Source organism: Equus asinus, chromosome 10 (genome assembly GCF_041296235.1).
Source record: "Equus asinus isolate D_3611 breed Donkey chromosome 10, EquAss-T2T_v2, whole genome shotgun sequence".
Classification (NCBI taxonomy): Eukaryota; Metazoa; Chordata; class Mammalia; order Perissodactyla; family Equidae; genus Equus; species Equus asinus.
Window position 1 is genome coordinate 63,493,866 of NC_091799.1, and position 21,482 is coordinate 63,515,347.

Genomic DNA, 21,482 nt, shown 5'->3' on the forward strand with positions numbered 1-21,482 from the left:
GCCAGTGATTTTCCTCATTATTTTATAATAGATTTCAACTTAGACATAAAGCGTATTTGTGTATAATGTCAATTTTCCCCATAAGCATGTTTTTCAATTTGATTTTCTGTCCACACCATGCATGTGCACAGAGACTAACACTTAAAGGTGATTGCCCATTCATGTTTCTCTTTCTTTCTCTCTCTTTCTCTTTTTTTAACAGGGCCTAATTGTTCAGATCTGAAGCAGCCTATGTACTTAGGGTTTGAAAAAGATGTCTTTAAAACTATAGCAGATTATTATGGTCACTTGAAAGAGCCTCTGCTTACATTTCATCTTTTCGATGCCTTTGTCAGCGTATTAGGTAAGTTGGAATATAAACAGCATATATCTGCAGTAGCGATATTGACTTATTTCATTTTTCACTATCCTGAGACTTCCGTTAGTGAAACCTTCATAATGTGTTTGAAATGAACACTGATGGGTGCTTGCCTAGCTGGAGTCCATCTCTACGAAGGAGAAAGAGAAAATGGTTAAGCTCTATTATGAAACTCAAAGCAAGGACCAATAGTTTTTATTTCTTAAGAAAGAATATGTTGTGTTTCATTTTTGTACAAAAAAGTATAACTTTATTGGTAGAGAAAAATGTAAATTTGACGTTTACTGTTCATGAGTAAATCTACTACTCTGGATATGACTTCATGAGCAGTCAAGTATGGGAGATGTGTTTTCATTTAGAAATCTAATTTCTTTTTATAGGAGGAACAGGTTTTTGTAGGACTGTTTGTTATTTGTGACACGTAATATAGTAACTTTATAATTCTCTAAAATTTGTTGCTATTCCTCACATAGATTTATACTTTAGAATGTACGCTGTCAAAGAAACATGGTAAAAAGGAAAAAAATCAACATTATTGCTATAGGTCTTTTTGATATTGTTCCTTTCTTCTTGCAAATCAGATTTTCCTGTTGCTGTTGTGATTGTTCAATAAGTAGTATTGTTTTCTTTTCAAAAGGTTTGCTTTAATGATCAAACCATTGTGCGGGTATCATACTCAGTTACGTAAATTTGCAGGAATTAGCATACTCTTGATTTTGAGCATTGTGGGGTTTAGCAGTCTTCCCCTTCCCCCCCCTTCCCTTCCCTTCCCCCTTCTTTCTATCTTATTTTCTTCTTGGAGAGCATGGATGCTGCTGTAGTATCCTGATAAAATAAAGTATCAGTAATATGTGAATAATTTACCTGCTGTCATAGCACAATACTTTAAATTTTAAGATTTTGTAGGTTTCCTGATAATAAGAAACAAAATACAACAATTTTAAATCATGTACATCAGAGTAAGTTTGTTTTCAGAGAGGCCAATACTGGAAACAGGAAGGGACTGGGCCTGTTACTGGGTTTAGAGACCACTGATTCTTCCTGGTGTTCTGTTTTTAACCAAGGAGGACTGGAGGCTTACGTACTTGTGAACGTCATGCCTAATGGATGAATACTTGCTGTTGTTTAATGTGTATATGGACTTACTGAGCAGATTCTCATTATAGTCACTTGCTGCCATTATGCCACTGATAAAAGAAGAATTCTAAAGACTGGATTAAAAATTACTTCTTTGATTTTCTTTTCATTTTCTGTTTTCATAATGTTCTATGGAAATTGCCTGATTGGAAACAAAAGAACTTGGAACTTTGTGTGTGTGTGTGTGTGTGTGTGTGTGTGTGTGTAACATTGGCCCTGAGCTAACATCTGTTGCCAATCTTCCTTTTTTGTTGTTGTTGAGGAAGATTAACTCCGAGCTAACATCTGTGCCCATATTCCTCTACTTTGTATGTGGGACGCCTGCCACAGCATGGCTGGATGAGCAGTGTGAAATTCCACACTCAGGATCTGAACTAGCAAACCCTGGGCCTCCTAAGTGGAGCCTGCAGACTTAACTGCTGTGCCACTGGGCCGACCCTGCCAATCTACCTCTTTTTGTTTGAGGAAGATTGTCACTGAGCTAATGTCTGTGCCAGTCTTCTTCTATTTTGTATATAGGATGCTGCCGCAGCATGGCTTGATGAGCGGTGTGCAGGTCCGTGCCCAGGATCTGAACCCACAAATTCTGGGCTACGGAAGCAGAGCATGTGAACTTAACGACTATGCTACCAGGCCAGCCCTGTAACTTTTTTTTAAAAAACGAATTTCACTTTGAATCAGTTATATTTATGATGTCACTGGTCTATTCTACCACAACTGTTTACTTTGATCTCAGCTAAGAATTAAAGCTTAGTTATTCCCAAATTGATGTCAAAGTCAGCCACCCTCTAAAATATCATCTATAGAGGGTTTTGGTGGAGAAGGCTGGATCAAATGGAGAATTTATTGCATTAGATATCAGCAAGAATAGACTAATATGTGTGAATAGTCGTGATATATTAACCTTCCCTGGTCCAGTCCTTCTCTAGTGAATATAAGTGAGACACCCTGTACCGAAAGCTGTGTTTTTTAGATCCTTATGTACTGAAAGATGAAAGTCTTCTAGATTATGGAAGACCATAATTTGTTTATATGATTAACAAAGATTATCTAATAGAGCAATCCTGTTAGAATCTTAGGGAAAAGGTCTCATATCTAGGTATATACCAACTAGACACATGGGCTGAATGCCAGTAGGGTTGACTCATTCCTTAAACCTTTTGATTTACTTTCATTGGCATAGGATGCCATTTGATAAAACATTTTAAAGTAGATAATCAGTCTGCTTTGTGTAGAAGCTAAAAATTCTACAGCATTTTCAATGGAAAAGATTTTCAGTTTAGTTAATGAATTTCTTTTGAGGTTTGTTCTTTTGCTTCTAGCATGAAATAATGATAGCTTGATGTCAAAACTGTCACCCTGAGAGCAGTTAGTCATTACTGATACATGAAATCTAAGAGTTATTAAGGAAAAAACAAATGAAAAAAAGACATTTGTGGAGATGTAAGATGTATTCTTTACTTACAGTTGAAAAAAAGGATTTAATTTGGCTCAGCAGTCTGACCTAACAGCGTAACTGTCCAAAATGGCAATTCCTTGTGTTAAGATCAGAGTCAAGCTGACTCTCGAATGGGGTGAATGAGATATAGAGCATCCTTTACTCACACACCACGCGCACCCTAGAGTCCATTGAGCTGTGTAGCTTGCAATAATTCGGCATGTTTAGGAAAATGGGAGGTAGACAGGAAGCACAAAAAGGCGAGGGAAGAGGGTTTTGGAAAATTGGGTGACTTGTGGGTTGTATAATGTTATAATCTGAGACCCCACACTGGTGATCTGTGGGCCACATTTGGCTCATAAATGCATCTGGTTTGACCTGTGTGTTTTAAAAAGAAAATATAATTAATTGCCAAACTTTAAGAAACAGAAAATTCACATAAGAATTCGTAGTTTTGGCTTCTGTAGAGAAATTGGAAGATCTGGCAGTACTGGGATTGAATTTTCAGGGGCGCAGATTGCTACAGCTGGGTAGTGAGCGCCTCTATGGGAAAGCGAAGTGTCTCAGGGACATGACCTCCAACTTGCTGAGTCTTCAGTGCGCCCATCGCTTCTCAGACCCTGAAGCCAGGTTCCCTTGACCCAGTTGCTCATTAATTCCGTCTGTCTGCTCCTGTGTGCAGTGGAGCTTGCGACTCCTGGTTTGTTTACTAGTAGGCGGGAAGACTGAGAGTCTGAGCTCTTTGCCGTTCCCTTCTTCCTAAATGTTAAGTTTAGAAAATGCCATTGACAGTCACCACACAGGATCGTACACTGGATCATCTAACTCAATAGGTTGAGAGCTCCTGTGTTTTTTAACCTAGAAATATCCATGAGGTTAGATTTTCCATTCCCTGGTTCTTTTGTCTAGTGACTTCTAGGAGATCCTCTGGAGCTCTGCAGCATCTTTGCCTTGTTACCTCTCTGCACTTAAGTTCTTCAGGTTATCTTGGGATTCTTATCCCATGGTAATTCTGAAGGGAAAACAATCCTTTTTTTAGAGTGCCTGGTTGGCGCGCTTGCCCAGACAGAGGGCTCCGGCCTGTGTGAGTGCAGTTCTTGCTGGCGGTGCTCTCTGTTCTCAGGGCCCGGGGCTTACGGCTGGAGCTTTCGGAGATGTGGATGGGCCAAGGCAAGGATGCTGAGTCACCTCCAAATATAACGACTACTGTTATGTCAATATTGTTGGAATGAAGTGGACTCAGGTACTCCTTAAAAATGGAAATTGAGCAAAATGCCTAGGTATTTCTTGGCTATAACTAATTACAAAAGCTATTTATAAGTATACCAGTAATCACTAGGATAATTGACAAGACTTTTGACAAGAAAATTTAAGACCTTTCTCATACCATTCAGCAGGATAAATTCTAGCTGGATGAGAGAATTAAATGTAAAAAACGCAAATTTAAAATACATTTGATATTTACCCGATATTGGGGTAGGTGAAGGACTTCTAAGCATAAAAGCAAAAGAAGTCATAACAATGCTGCAGCAGTTTGGAACTCGTGGGAAAAAGCATCATCTTGTGCGTGGGTGAATCTATATCTACTTTTAAGCAATTCACAAAGGCGACTTGTTTTCTTTCCTTACAAGCCTCCAGAGAAATAGTCCCCCTTGCTGTGTCTTTCTTTAGGCAGGCAGTTCTTGCCAATTGATGTGTAGTCTGATTCTTTTGGCTTAGTATAAACCTTCTCTTTTTTATACCTCTTCTCAGTGAAGATGAAATTGTGACTTTTTTTTATTCCTTTGCTTGTTCGAAAACTACAGTGAACCCTTCTTGGGCCTGTTATTCCCTGGCTCAGCAGACATGGTCCCACTGGACTTTTGGGAACTCTGGCCCCTCTCAAAAGTCTTCATATTTCTCTTTCTTTTTTGAAGCTCCCATAAGGAATAGCTTATTGTTAGCATTGCATATGTGAGTGGAATGATCAGGTCTACTTTTCAAAAATGAAAATTCGTGTTCTTAATGGTTTGCAAATAGAAATCTGATGTAACCTTCAGGGAATGGGAGGGAGGGTGGTAAAGGTAGGTGTCACACAAGGTGCTGAACAATTCTGAACCTGTCACGCGGCCCTCATGGCTGAAGTGTCACCTAACCTGTAATAACATAGAGCATTATAAATTTCCATTGATTCTGATTTTATTTATACCTGTCATGAGGAACAGTGGGTTTCCTTGATTATTATTTATTCACTTGTCCTTCCTCAATCCAGCTAAATAACAGAATGTTTCCCTTTTGATTTCACCAATGGAAACATCGCTAAGCTCAGGTCACTTGGTTTGTTGACCTAGTTGTACCCACTTTGATGAGTCACTCTGCTGTTCTGGGCCCCAGTTTTCTCATTGGTAAATGGCAGTTATACCTGTCATACTTATAGATATGAAAACATGAAACTTAAAGCAATGGGTAACACATTTTCCTACTAGGTATCGCTTTTCTTTGGTTTTAAAAATACAAAAAATTGGAACCTGCATAAATTAAGAGGATAGTTACATGTTGCTATCTAGCCATTCCCTCAAATGATAGGAGGACTTTTTATGTAAAATTACTTGTGATGGATCTTTACAGTCTGTTAGGATGAGCAATATTATATCATTCTGAAGTGCAAGAAACAAGTTACCTCTGGGATTTCAGAAGGCCCTTGTCATTTTCTTAAGAGAAGGAAGATTCAGTATTTTTTTTCCTAAAGATTGGCACCTGAGCTAACATTACTGTTGCCAATCTTCTTCTTCGTTTTTTTCCTTCTTCTCCCCAAAGCCCCCGGTACATAGTTGTATGTTCTAGTTGTGAGTGCCTCTGGTTGTGCTACATGGGATGCCACCCCAGCATGGCCCGATGAGCGGTGCCGTGTCCATGCCCAGGATCCGAACTGGTGAAACCCTGGGCCGCCGAAGTGTAGCGTGCGAACCCAACCACTCGGCTGTGGGGCTGGCCCCTCAGTATTTTTATAATGATGTTGAGATAGTAGAAATGATAAAAGATGAAGAAGTTACTCTTTTAGCTTTTGTTTAACAAAATGAAATGAATGTCAAGATTAAAATAGTTACAACATTGAATCTCTGGTTATAAAATGAGAATAGAATGCTAATGTCCTTCAGAAGTTCTTAAAATGGAACCTTTAGAAAACCCAGCAAGCTCTTTAAAATCAGTACTACTTTACGATCTTGGAGAATGTGAAAGTACTTGTTGAAGATGTCTCTTGAGATCAACTATAGACCGTCATGTGTATTTTAAAGCTAAAGGTCTCATGCAATCATTTTTTCCTGAAATCTCTAGTGTACTTTTGTCAGTGAGCTTTTATTGACGGAATGAAAAAGAGATTAGGTCAGCAGTGAGAGGGAAGTTAGGAAGCAGAAACAGAGAGCTCGGATTAAACTCTTTTCGAGAATCTAAGTGTTCCTGTCTGTGTTTGAACTGAGGAAAGCAAGGAGCTCTCCAAGATTTAAAGGCGGAACTAAAAGTAAGTCCTGCTGTGACATTTGAACGAATTGAAAAATGACATTCTTAGGACCGGATGCCAAGGAAGACTTCAATATTATAGATATATCAAACCTCAGCCCTTTGCCCGCACATCTTCTCTTGGATCACATCCGTTCTACTTTGTACATCACCCGTGTGCTGAGGATTTTCAACTCTCATCTTCATTCCAGATCTGTCTCCTGAACTCAAGACCAGAATGTCCGTCTGACTTCTGGCTGGGTGTTCTTGGGTGTTTGTTATGCAAGAGCCTCAGTTCAAACTCAGTGGGCCCTAAGCCGTTGTTTCAGAAACTGCGTGTTGGATGTGAATTCTGTGTAGTAGAACAGCATTAAAAAAAAAAGACAGAATAGTGTACAAAATATCAGAGTGCATTGTATATAGTAAGGGTAGGTATTTTTATAAACTTTTTTGTTTTCATTAAATACCTATTTTGTATATGCATATGTATTGCTGTGATGTAAAATATATTTCTTAATTTTAGTTGTAGTAAAAAAATTTTGGAACAAAAGCTGTTCTAAATTTCTTCTCTACCTACCTGCATAGTAAGATGATTGTAAAGATTTAAGGAATGTGAAGGCCTCCCAGAAAGCATAATATTGCTCAAATATTACTGGGTAATATTAATTGTGAAAGATGCTTATGTTACATACACATGGTTTGTCCTTTACACTTAGAGAAAAATACTTTTTACCTATGACTCATTTTATAGAGTTATATTCAGTTTTTCATTCCTACGTGTTGTGGAATTAGCATCTTAAACTGAGCTGGGAGTTTCTTTGGGGATAAACTGCATTCTGTTTGTCCTTTATGAGAAGGAAACCGGCAGTAGTCATCACCTGGCTTTCATTTTGAACTCTCAAGAACATGGTTTTGTGTGCCCTCCTTAGCATAAAAGAGCGAGTTCAGGGTTAGTTGTGTTGAGAAATTATGTTCTTTTTACCATGTTTCTAATCCTTGCCCCAAGTTGAAGAATATAGAATGGTATTTTATGTGACTATCTGCTTATTAAATGTTTGTGTCTGCTCTTTCAACCAACATTCTTACTTCTAGGAATTCATCCTTAGGAATTAATTGGTCGCATGGAAAAAGTAGGTCATGCAGCATGATATTTAGGAGTCCATACCCCGGACTGTGTGGGCTCCAATCTGCTCTACCACTAACTAGCTGTGCGATCCGGGCAAATGACCTAATCTCTTAACTTTCTTTATCTGTAAATAATAATAATAGTATCTACCTCATAGAGATTGTTGTGAAGATTAACTGAGATAATATTAAATGTTTAGCACACTGTTAGGTACATAATAAAATGCTTAAAAAGATGTTAGCTATTTTCATCATCATCATAAATTTGTTTCATCATTATAAATGTTAGCTTCTATTATGTTTTGTAAAGTTTTATTGGGTATGTATAATGATGTGATAAATGGGGGCACAGCTAAATGTCCCTGTGACCCAATCTCCCCTCTTCTCCATAGCGTCTGTATTTCTAATACTAAGAGAATTCAAGGATTGTGACTTTTTACACTATTGCCTCTGTAAACATTCAAAAACATTAAAAAAAAATTATCAAGTATTCTCCTGCCAGTTTGCTAAATTTTCTACCAATTAATATTTTTCTGATTTCAAATTGTAGCCTTGACGTGGTTGAGAAATACTATTAGTTTAATGTCTGCTTTATACCCTAGGTTCAATCTCTTTTAAAATATAGATTTACTTAATGACTTCTAGAGCTTTAAGTTTCCTGGAGATTCTGCCAAACGATTACTTCAGATATAAGATAATGAGGATAGGTGGCTGGTAGGTAAACTTTTTAAACATAATTTAAGATTAAAATGATTTTTATCTAGGACACATATAGTAGCCAAGAAAGGCATGCCTATGAGTGTCAGTTCATATCTAGAGAATGGTGTTAAGCAGAGCGTGTACTCTGTTAAGTGATAATTAATAATTGCTGACCGTTCATCTTTAGCACCAGATAAAAACCAAGTAGAGTTTATTGAGAGGAGGTTGATAATTATTGTTTCAGAAGTCCAGGTTTTTAAGCAAAGAATGTAAAGAATGCAGCTGTGTGTAAGGAGGAATGGCACATAAAATTAAATCCCAGCTGAATTTCTGGGCCCAGTCTTAACTACTTTGGGCTTTGGTTTCCTTGCCTATTTAATGGGCAGTGTTTTCTTCTTTACAGGATAGTCAAAGTGATGAAATGTGCCAGGGCCAGCCCTGCGGCCGAGTGGTTAAGTTCATGCACTCCACTTCTGTGGCCAAGGGTTCACGGTTTGGATCCTGGGCACAGACCTAGCACTGCTCATCAGGCCGTGCTGTGGCAGCATCCCACATAGAAGAACTAAAATCACTTACAAGTAGGATATTCCACCATGTACTGGGCCTTTGGGGAGGAAAAACAAAAAAAGAGGAAGATTGGCAACAGATGTTAGCTCAGGGCCAATCCTCCTCAACCAAAAAAAAAAAAAAAAAGAAGACAGATTAAGTGTGAACAGCTAAAATTGCTTAATATGTAGATAGTAACCTGGGCCTAGAAGGCATTCAGTAATGTTACTCAGTCTTCCAAGGTGGAGGAGCAGGGTTTTCAGAATCTCATTTGATTCATAAGCAAACAAAATGGTAGTATTATTGATCTCCTGAGTCTTTTCAGTCACTCAAAAGACATCAACGTAGCACCTATAGTGTTATAGGCACCAGAGCAGGAAATAAAAAGGTACATGCTTGGCAGAATTAAGATTTGAAATGTGTAAAATCTTCATGTATTAATTCTGTGTTTAATTTTATTAAACATACAGATATTCTCTTCCACATTATGAATATAAAGGATATTGCTCAAAATTTTGGGCTCATTTTATCACATAAGTATTATTTTCATAATCTTCGCAATACCCCTGTGAGATTGGTACTAGTGTTATATTTCCATTTGCAGATTTGGAAAATTTCGGTAGATTTAAAAAAAGAGGTTGAGTAATTTTTCCAAAGTGATTTGGTTCCATGCTGTCTTGCCATGCTGTTAGTGTCTCCACTTTTCTGATGTTGAGTGTATGATAGGACTTTTTCTTTTTTACAATTTCTCTTTGGGAACTTTGGAGAAATTTTACAAATTAGAGGTATTATAGGAAATTATTTATGTAAGAGTTTCTATTATATTTTAAATCTAATTTGTAATACAATAAGTAGAGCTGATGTCACTGTGGAATGAGAATGAGGAATATTTGTTTCCTGTTGGTAACAAGATAATATGAGTGTTAAGGATGCAGACTTGTAGGCCCAGTGACATAGTACTTAAGTTCACATGCCCCGCTTCAGTGGCCCGAGGTTCGCAGGTTCAGATCCCAGGCGTGGACCTATCACCACTCATCAAGCCATGCTGTGGCAGCATCTTACATAAAGTAGAGGAAGGCTGGCACAGATGTGAGCTCAGCAACAATCTTCCTCAAGCTAAAAAGAGGAAGATTGGCAACAGGTGTTAGCTCAGGGCGACTCTTCCTCACCAAAAAAAGAAAAAGTAAAACTGGTTCAAACTCCAGCTTCTCTATTCACAAGCTGTGTGATTTGGCATTGCCATGAAGATTAAACAAACAAATATATGTACTTGTGTTAGCTGTTGATCTGCCAAGTGAAAGCTCAAGGCTGAATTTTTTTTTTTTTTTTTTAGATTTTTTTTTTTTTAAATTTTTTTCCTTTTTCTCCCCAAAGCCCCCTGGTACATAGTTGTATGTTTTTCGTTGTGGGTCCTTCTAGTTGTGGCATGTGGGACGCCGCCCCAGCGTGGTCTGATGAGCAGTGCCGTGTCCGCGCCCAGGACCCGAACCAACAAAACACTGGGCTGCCTGCAGCGGAGCACGCTAACTTAACCACTTGGCTACGGGGCCAGCCCCTGAATAAGTTTTTATTTTTAAAAAAGTGACTGGAGGGGGCCGGCCCAGTGGCTCAGCAGTTAAGTTTGTGCCCTCTACTTCAGCAGCCTGGGGTTTGCTGGTTTGGATCCCGGGCGTGGACCTATGCACTGCTTATCAAGCCATGCTGTGGCAGGCATCCTGCATATAAAATAGAGGAGGATGGGCACAGATGTTAGCTTAGGGCCAGGCCAATCTTCCTCAGCAAAAAGAGGAGGATTGACGGCGGATGTTAACTCAGGGGTAATCTTCCACAAAAAAAAAAAAGTAATTGGAGAACTTCTGCTTTTGACCATGATGGAGTAATTGGGACTGGGTTTACCCTTTTATCAAAAAACCAACTAGAAAACCAGACAGAATATGAGGCAATTGCTTTCAGACATTGGACCACACTGTAGGACTATTATCTGTGAGAGAAGTGAAACAAATGAGGTGAGCCCTATGATTGCCCTGGCTGTCTGTCTGGGGGAACTTTCCAGACTGTTTTGCAGGGAGGTGGAGCCGAAGCAGAGCATGTCAATCTTGCTGAGTTGAAGAGATGGAAATTGGATGAAGAGGCTGGGACTTGTGGTCCAGGGTACCAGAGAATGTTACGGGCTGAATTGTGTCCGTTCTAAAATTCATATGCTGAAGTCCTAACCCCTAGTACTTCAGAGAGAGACTGTATTCGTAGGACCATCTTTAAAGAGGTAATTAGGGTGACGTGAGATCATATGAGTAGCCCTACTCCAATATGACTGGTGTCCTTATAAGAAGGGGAGATTGGGACACAGACAGCACACAGACTGAGGGTCAGCCATGTGAGGTCAGAGCAAGAAGACAGCCATCTGCAAGCCAGGAAGAGAGGTCTCAGAAGAAACCAACCCTGCTGACACCTCGATCTCAGACTTCTAGCCTCAGAACTTTGAGAGAATAAATTTATTTTGTTTAAGCCGCCCAGTCTGTGATATTTTGTTGTCAGCTCTAGCAAACTAATACAAGGCAATTATACAGAGAGGAGCTCCAAAAATCTGCATGGGGATCCTCTTGAATTTGTTGATGATAAATACTTAACTGTACATCTCCAGGGTGATAGTCTTCAAAGCTGGGCAAATCAGAATCACAATGATACACAACAATCCCCATTAGGATGACCATAATAAAAAAGATGGATAACAAGTGTTAGTGAGGATGTGGAGAAATTGGAACCCTCGTACATTCTTAGTGGGAATGTAAGATGGCAGAGTCATTTTGCGAAAAACAGTCTGGCAATTCCTTAAAAAGTTAAACATGGAGTTACCATGTGATTCAGCAATTCTACTCTTAGGTCTGTATCCAAGATAATTGAAAAGATACTTCCACACAACAACGTGTACACGAATGTTCATAGTAGCATTACTCAGAACAGCCCCAAAGTGGAAACAACTGAAATGTCCATCAAATGATAAATGAAAAAAATGTAGTATATCCATACAATGGAATATTATTCAGCCATAAAAAGGAGTGAAACCCTTTACAATGCTACAACATGGATGAATCTGGAAAACGTTCTAAGTGGAAGAAGCCAGACACAAAAATCACATCTTGCATGATTCCATTTATATGAAATGTTCAGAACAGGCGAATCTTTAGAGACAGAGATTAGTGCTTTCCAGGGGCTGGTGGGAGGAGAGAATGCGGAGTGACTGCTAATAGGAATGTGGATTTCTTTTTGGAGTGACAGAAATGTTCTGGAAATAGATAGTGGTGTGGGGCATAACTTAGTGAATATAATGAAAACCCTTGAATTGTACGCTTAAAAGAAAGATAATCGCATAAAAAAAGAACAAAGCAAAAAACCAAGTTGGACTTCAAGAGTTAAAGAAAATGCAGTTTTACAAATGAAAATTTCACTGGATGGAATTAGGAGCAGATTAGACATTGCAGAAAAGGTCAACAAACTTGAATACATAGCAGTAAAAGCTAGCCTGAACAAAGCACAGAGAGAAAAAAGATTGGAGTGGGGTGGGGATCAAACTGAACACAGTCTCAATGACATATAGGACAATATTAAGCAGTCTAATATACATGTAATTGGAATCCCTGAAAGAGGCCCCTGAAACTGGCTCATATATCCTTTTGCCACATCCCCATCATTCTTGGAGCACTTTCTTTGATTGCTGTGGAGTACTTTTTAAATTAATTAATTATTTCTTTTAAAGATTGGCACCTGAGCTAACATCTATTGCCAATCTTTTTTTTTTTCTTCTTCTTCTTCTCCCTAAAGCTTACCCTCCACCACCAAGTACGTAGTTGTATATTCTAGTTGCAAGTCCTTCTGGTGGTGCTATATGGGACGCCGCCTCAGCATGGCCTGATGAGCGGTGCCACGACTGCACCCAGGATCTGAACCGGTGAAACCCTGGGCTGCCAAAGCAGAGTACAAGAACTTAACCACTTGGCCATGGGGCTGGCCCCTTGGAGCACTTTCTTACTTTGTGGCACTACAGGCCATTTTGTACTTTCTTTCCCCAGCCCTGGAATCTGCCATTTCCTCAATGATTCTTGGTTCCTTTTACTAGAGAGTGATATTTAGAAGCTAAGATCTAGTACTCTATGTGCTTACTGTTACTGGAGATGTTGCTTATAGAAAGAAAACAAGATTCTCAAATAGCACTTAAAAAAGTGAATCTGCAATTTGATTTCCGAATTCCCACCAAAAGTACTGTTTGAGGGGAGGATGGTAAATTGGTAGCACAGAGAGTGATGTAACAGACATCCACGTGCCCACCACCCTAATTAATACGTACAAAGATGTGTTGCAGAGACATCCATGTGTTTCTCTATATCTAGAAGCGAAAGTGTTAGGTTTTTGGTATGTACTAGTTCTAGAAAATTGCTTTCCAGAGTGGTTCCAGCAATTTGCGCACCCATTAGTATGTTCCTGTTTCACCATTTCCTTACCAATACTTGGTTTTATCTAGTTTTTGAATTTTTCTAATCTGATGTGTGTGAAAAAGAATCTGTTGCTGTTTCTTGGTCATGAGGGTTTCTTCTTGGGTGAAGTACTTTTTCTATCCTTTACCCATTTTTTTTTTCTTTTTTCTTTTTTTGTCATTCTAAAAATATTTTCTGAATACTAATCCTTTGTACCTTAAGCCTGACAAATATCATTTCCTAGTCTGTGGCTCATCTTTTGCTTTTAATCATAGGCAAAGAGCTTTTATGTTTTACTTTGGTCAAATTAATTTGTGTGTCTCAAGAAATCTTTATATATCTTTCTGTTGCAAGTGATTCTGTATTTCTAAGATTTTTAAGTTTTGGTTTTTTTCATGTTTCATGTTTAGGTCTCTAATTTCTCTTAATTCATTTATTTTTAAATTGACATTATTGAAGTATAGTTAACATAAAATTAAAATGCCTCTATTTAAGTACAGTTCAATGAGTTTTGGTCAATTTATGCTAGTGTAGTTATTGTTACAATTAAAATATAGACCATTTCCATTACCCATAAAGGTTCTCTTGTGCTCTCTTTTTAGCCAGTCCCCAACCCGGTTGCTGGCACCAGACAACCAGAAATAGAAACTTTCTATCCACATAGATTAGGTTTTCTTTTTTCCGTTTCATACAAGTGGAATTATACTTTGTATTTGCCTTCTTGTACTCAATGTAATGTTTTTGAGATTTTGTTCATGTTGTTGCATGTACCAGTAGTTTGTTACATTTTATTGCTGAGTATTCTATTGCATGGGTATATCACAATTTATTTATCCATTCACCTGTTGCGGGACATGTGAACTTGTTTCCAGTATGGGCTATCATGAATAAAGCTGTTACGAACTAGTTAGTATGAAGGTATGTCTTTCTTCTTTTGGGTAAATAGCTGGAATTGGAATTGCTGGATGATATGGTAAATGTATGTTTACTTTTATATGAAAGTGACCATCTATTTTCCAAAATAGTTGTGTAATTTTACATTCCTGTCCGTGATACATGAGAGTTCCTGTAGCTCTGCATCTTTGTCAACATTGGCATTGTCAGTCTTTTAAATTTTCTCCACTGTAGTGGGTGCATAGTGGTATCTTTTTGGTTTTAATTTGCATTTTTCTGATGACTAGTTATGTTAGGCATCTATTCATTTGCTCAGTGGCCATTCATACATCTTCCTTTGTAAAGTGTTAAATCTGTCCATTTTTTATTGGCTTGTTTGTCCTCTTAATATTGAGCTGTGAGAGTTATTTGCATATTTTGCATATAAGTCTTTTGTTTAGATATAAGTATTACAAATATTTTCTCCCAGATTGTGGTTTTCTTTTTCATTTTCTTAATATCTTTTAAAAAGCAAAAGTTTTTAGTTTTGGTGAAATCCATTTTATCATTCTCTTTTATGGCTTATGCTTTTTGTGTCTGAAGAAATCCTTACCTACCTTTAAATATCATACTGTTTCACATAATAATGTTACTACCTTACAACAATATTCTTTCATTTACTCCCTCCTGCCCTTTGTGATATTGTTGTCATACATTTTAGCCTTACTTATGCTTTTTTAATAACATATATTATAAACCCTTCTATAAATTGTTACCATTTCTTTGAACCGTTTTCTTTTAAAGAAATTAAGAATCAAAGAACAAGTTTTACAAATACATGGACAAAGAGAACAGATTAGTGGTTACCAGAGGGGAAGGGGGTTGGGGGTGGGCATAAAGGGTAAAGGGGCACACATATATGGTGACTGACAAATAATAATGTACACCTGAAAGTTCACAATGTTATAAACTTTTATGACCTCAATAAAATTTTTTTTAAAAAGCAAGTTTTATTTACCCGCATATTAATCTTTTTTGGTACTCTTCATTCCTTTGTGTAGATCCGGGTTTCTGTCTGGTATAATTTTTCTTCTGCTTCCCAAACGTCCTTTGTAACATTTTTTGTAGTATACATCTCTTGGCTACAAATTCTCTCCCATTTGGCTGGGGGGGCATTGAGGGGGGGTTCCCTGAAAAGTCTTTGTTTTGACTTAATTTTGAGAAGTTTTTTCAATGGATATAGAATTCTAAGTTCTCAATGTTTCTTCTTTCAGCACTTTAAAGATGTCAATCCCTTGTTTTCTGTCTTGAATAGCTTCTGATGAAAAGTGTGTGGTTATTCCTTATTTTTATTCCTCTGTATGTAATGTTTCTTTTTTCTCTGACTGCTTTTGAGATTTTTCTCTATCACTGATTTTTAGGAATTTAAATTATAATTTGCCTTTATGTGGTGTTCTTTGTGTTTATTGTGCTATGATTCATTGAATTTCTTTGATCTGTTGATTTATAGATTTCATCAAATTTGAAAACTTTTTGGTCATAATTTATTCAAATATTTTTCTGTGCTTCCTTCCCCTTTTTTAATTACACATATGTTAGGTCACTCGCTATTTTCCCACAGGTTACTGCAGCTCTGTTCCTTTCTCCCCTACTTTTTTCTCTCTTTGGTTCTATTTCGGCTAGTTTTTATTACTGTGTATTTAAGTTTCTTGATTTGTTTTTTTATTTTTGCAATATTTAATCTGTTGTGGTTCTAATCTAGTGAATGTTTCATTTGAGACAGGTTTTTTCATCTCTAGAAGTTCCATTTGGTTCTTTTTTATATCTGCCATTTCTCCCGTCACTGTGATCATAATTCTTTTAAATATGTGAACGTAGTTAGAACACCTTTTGTAACATAGTTTTTTGTTAATTCCTTTATCTGTCATTTCTGAGGCTATTTCAATTGATGTTTTCTTTTGGATATTGGTCACACTTTCTGCTTCTTGGCATGTCTAGTAATTTTGATTCAACACTGAATTTTTCATTGTTGAGTTCTGGATTTTGTTGTTTTCCTTTGAACCGAATGGGCTTTGTTCTGTTAGGCTGTTAATTTTCTTGAATTTCTGCTTGAACTATTTGTGTCTTACTTTTAAAGCTGTTTTTAGGGTGGGACTAGATAAGCTTATATAGGAACCCAAGTATTTGGGGCTCCAGATAGTCCTAGCTGCTACACCAACCAGCCCAGGAGGCCCTCTGCATATTCCAAACCAGAGCAGACGTTCCAAAATCGAAATAGTGACTGAACTTGGCAAAATTTTAACAACAGGGGTTTCTTTATGGGAAACATGATTAAAAAAATATAAAACCACCAAAATCGACTTTCACCTAGGTTTTAAGACGGTGGCATTGAACATTATATATTAATAGGCAATTCCAACAAAGACTTATAATCTTTAGGTTAGCAGGGGGCTAGCTATCATATGGCTGCCAACTGGTGTGATAGTTCTCTTGTTGATGCTGATGAAGGCATCCGCATGCTTTCAGCTAAAAAGTCAAGAAAAGTTTAAGAGTGTTGTAGGACCTTCTAATATCAGGGAGCCAGATATATCTCTTTGCATGTAAACATAATGCAGGTGTGAAAATCTTCCAATGACCTGCAGAATAATAACTGTGAGAGGCTTTCTGAATTATGCACAGTAGGATTTGACAAAACATTATATATGGATGGTATTTACAGATGTTTTTGTTTTCTTCCATACTATGTAATGTGGTTATGCAACTGTTTAGGCAATTAGGGTTTGGGGGGGCATTCTTAAATGATTTATTTCTCAATAATGTAGCTATGTTGGGACATTGTGGAATTTCACCTGCTTTCTCATCACGGAGGCCTAGAGCCAAATTCATATCTGTTTACCAGTGCACAGTACATTCCTTAACCAGGTTTTAAAGAAAATCTAGCCAAAGTTGCTTCTGATTCACATCACATTTTCTCCCTGACATTAGTTTCAGTGCTTTAATGTAGTAGTTGTAGTAGCTGTGATCAGTGCTATTGAAACTTTAAATCACTCGGGCTCCCCTTTGCAGCCCATGGATCCCCCAATGCAGTGCATTGACTTGTTTTTGTGACTATTCACATTTACTGTTGAGTTAGTGGGAGGTTAAGTTGAGTTAAGTACTGTTGAGTTCGTGGAGGTTAAGTGACTTGTTCAAGGAGAAGCAATCAGTGGGAGCTAAGAACCCAGATATTCTGGCTCCACTCCCACCAAGGGATGGGTCATTCTCATCCCTTCATTCATGTATTCGTTCCTTTGTACGTTCACCAAATAAAATATTTATTGAGCACATATGATGTACCAGGTACTCTTCTAGCCATTGGCAGTATATCAATAAACAAGACCGACAAGAATCCTGCCTATGTGGAGCTTACGTTGCAGTGGGGCAGAGTGGAGACAACAGTAGGTAACGTAATAAATAAATTCTCTGGTATTTAGGAGGTGATGATGTATAATTGGAGAAAAATAGAGCAGGTAAGGGATATGGGAGTCCAATTTTTATAACTTTTGGGAGACAAAAACAACTTAATCTGTCAATTTTATATGAAAATTGTATCAGAATGATAGATCATATTCTAAACCTTTCAAAGTAGGGGCATGGAACTCAAAATGTTCCACTCCTCCTCTCCCTCCCCACTATCCCAAGGAGCAGTGCTGTGAAGGATGGCTGAATTGCAAGATCAACTTACAGAATCCTGCTCAATTCATTATGTCGCTTAGCTGTAGTTCAAATCTCGTGGTATTACAGAGCTAGCCAGGCCTTTACAATGGGGTTTTTCTCCCTCTGGTAAAAGGCTCCAGCTGGGAGTGTTAGGAACCTCATCCTTTTATGCTCCTCTTTGAGCTTTGGGGATAAGCAGCTCCTCCTCCTTCCACATTCTTCAATATTTTGCAGTAAGAACTTCTTTCCATTCAAGCTGCTGATGGAGGCTCCTGTGCTGCCAGAGGCAGGGCGCTGTGGGGAGGTTAGATTAGATTTAAGGGAGGAGGGGATTGGTAGCATGGCTTCTGTCTCACAGGAGGCGGCAAGGTTGACAGTTGGAGGCAATTGCAAGGGGTCTCAGGTGGGATCAGTGGCAGAAGGGAGGAACGAGGAGTCTCGTGGGGACAGTGAGTTGTTGGGATATTTGTGAGTCCCGGGTGGTCTTTCATCTCTCAGTGTGTAGGTTTGTGTAAATAAAGTCCTGAGATGGATTTACCTGTGCCTTCTCACTCAAATCCTGAAATCATGGCTAACTCCAAGTTTGGCTTTTTTCATGCAAGCAACTGGAAGTTTAGAATTTAGTAATAGAATTTTTTTTTGAAAAGATTGGATGGATGTAATTTTTATGTATTAGTTTAACAGTATCTTAAGAAGAAGTTTGAAAGTAAAAAAATTGGTGATTATTTTATAACTGTGATGTACTTTGATTCTTTATAGATTCCTTTTTAATACTTTATTTTTTTAATAAAATTTACTATTGTGATTTTTTCTTAAATATTGTACTGTAAATATTGTTGCATAACTTTGAAAATTACTGCTTTTAATAGCCATGTAATATTCTATTGATGAACAGATATTTATTCATATGCCTTATTGCTTAATGACGGGGATGCGTTCTGAGAAATGCATTGTGAGGCGATGTCGTCATTGTGCGAACATCATAGAGTGTACTTACACAAACCTAGATGGTATATCCTACTACATACCTAGGCTGTATGGTACTAATCTTATAGGACCACCATCGTATATGCCATCCATCACTGACCAAAACATTGTTATGTGGTGCATGGACTATACTAGGAAAAGGGCTTGCCAAAAGAAAAGCCTTATGCTTTGAATTAGCTTTCAGTCTCATTCATAAAACTATATACACATGAAACATAATAAGATAAGGTAAAATCTGACTCTCCAAAGGTGTTTATAATTTCGAAAAAGAAGGGATTTGTGGCCCAATGTGATAGAGGGCTTCATGGAAAAAGTAGAAAGCTTTGTGGAGAAATAGATCTAGAGTTTAATTAATTCTTATCAGTTCCAACTGCTAAACCTCATCTGGACCATCGTCATGTCTCGCGCCTTCCTTCCTCCCCATTACCCCCTTACAATCTGTTCTCTGTACGTAATTCAGATCAAATGACTTGCTGCTGGAAACCCTCCAATGGCTTCTCAAGTCACTTATAGTAAAACCAGAAGTCTTAAGGATAGTCTACAAGGTTCTGTGTCATCCGGCTTTTAGTTTTCTCTCTAACCTCATTTCTGAGTTGAAAATTCGTGACATAGTCCTCTCTCTTCACACTGGCCTTGTTGCTGTTCCTTAAACACTTCAAACGTATTCCCACATCACAGTCTTTGTAATGGCTATTTCCTCTGCTTTGACAGTTTGTCTCTCCGATATTTCTCTGGCTTACTCTCATTTGCTTCAGATCTCTGCTCAAACGTCACCTCCTTAGAGAGACCTTTCCTGAAACACTAGAAGTGTTTTCCCACCATTCCCCTGCTCCTCTCCTTCTTTATTTTTATTCGTAGCATTTTTCCACCTGATATCATATTTATATGTCTCTTTGCTTATTATCTACTGGGAAGGGAGCTCCAGAAGATCAGACAAAGATTTCGTTTTATTCCCCACTGTATGTCTTCCCCTAAAGTAGTTCCTGGAATATAGGCAGGGCTTAATAAATGGATAAATGAAAGAATGAATTAAAATATGGTCATAAACCTTTTTTCTTTCCGTGGATTTGATTATACAGAATTGAAAGCAGATCTATATAGATGATAATGATGACAATCAGCATCAATATTTCCGGTGAACATCTAGGATCAGAACTTGGTATATAAAAGCTTCCTTCTCCTGCCCCCTTTTTCTCCCTTACACATCCATGCCTTTGAGATCAAACCCAAGCTCCTTAGTCTGGCGTTCAAGGCCTTCCAAGATCTCATCTCTGCCGGTGTTTTTGGTTTCACTTCTATACCATGCCCTCGCCCTCACGGCCTATGCTGCAGTCATATTGAATGACTTAGAATTCCCTTAACATGCCCCTTGCAGAAGGGCTCTCCTTCTCACAGTGCATACGCACTGCAAAGGAAGGGACCTGGTGTATTCTGTATTTCCAGGACCTAGCAGAGTTCCTGGCATAGCATACATCGTCAGAAAATTTTTATTGAGTGTAAAAGATGGTTTGCCTCCAAGTCAGAGACCAGTGGGAACTTGGAAAGGTTGGATATGGGTCAATAAATTGGTGAAAGCAGTTTCGTCTCTTTAGCAGACTTGGATAGGGGTGTGTCCGGGCACAAATATGGTTGAAGAGAACACAATATTAGAATACCCTAGTATTTAGCAAAATCTTACTGGGTCAGGAAGGATGGCATGTGACATGATTGAATCAGCACACCTAGTTAGAAAAAACAGCTTAAGTGGGAGGAAGGGTTATTTGACAGGTGTTATTTAGAAAGAAATGGAGCTGTTGGTGAGTGGACTGACTATAGGAGCATTAGTCCTATTATTTATTCTATAAGAGTTATGCAAGATGGCGACCCAGCTCCTCATGAGGAAATAATACAAGGGGGAGAATTCAGGGCAGTGATGGCACATTCATGTTCTTGCTCATGCTGTCTTAGGCCTATTGACAGTGTGAGTGTTAAGGGTTAGGTTGGGCTTAACCTGACGCCTCTTGTTTCAATGGGAAAGAATGCTATGAAAATTTAGTTTTATCTGTGAAGGGTGTGGGAGGAGGAAATGACTGTATTTGTTCTATGCATTTGTTATCTCTAGTTGATGGTTTGTATTTTCTGTGCTGACTTGTGAGTGACAGTGGATCTATGATCGATTGGCCCAGTATAGTTGAATATGTGAACATGTTTTACATAATTTTAGTAATATATATTTTGTAAATATGTGAACATAATAGAGTCAAGTAGGCTGTAGGTTTTAAAACATTAGAAACTTTTTTTTCCAAATCAGGTTTGTTACAGAAAGAGAAAATGGCCATTGAAGCATTTCAGATTTGCTGCCTTCTCCTGCCACCTGAAAATAGGAGAAAGTTACAGCTGCTGATGAGGATGATGACAAGGATCTGCTTAAATAAGGAGATGCCACCTCTGTGTGATGGCTTTGGCACCCGAACACTGGTAGGTTGATTTCTAACATCTAGCGTGACTTGCGTTTTGGGGATAAAATTCATCTGAGTAAATGGTAACCAGATGAAGGTACAAGACAGGCTTACTTAAAGAGCTGTGGCTTGGAATCCACCCAGACTGGTATTGTGCTTTTGGTTTTAGTGTCTTAAAGAACCTACTGAAAAGTAACGAGTGCATAGGGGTGCGCTGAGTGTTGAGATCTCTGCTGCAT

At 38.2% G+C, this 21,482-nt stretch overlaps 1 protein-coding gene across 1 annotated transcript in view; it reads left to right on the forward strand.

Annotated features, from left to right (window-relative positions):
• DEPDC1B (DEP domain containing 1B) overlaps window positions 1-21,482 on the forward strand; it is an 88,982-nt gene that overhangs the window by 53,417 nt on the left and 14,083 nt on the right. Inside the window, exons 7-8 of the mRNA XM_044772016.2 lie at window positions 203-343; window positions 21,096-21,262. Coding sequence (XP_044627951.1) covers window positions 203-343; window positions 21,096-21,262 — 308 coding nt within the window. The remainder of the gene's footprint in view (window positions 1-202; window positions 344-21,095; window positions 21,263-21,482) is intronic.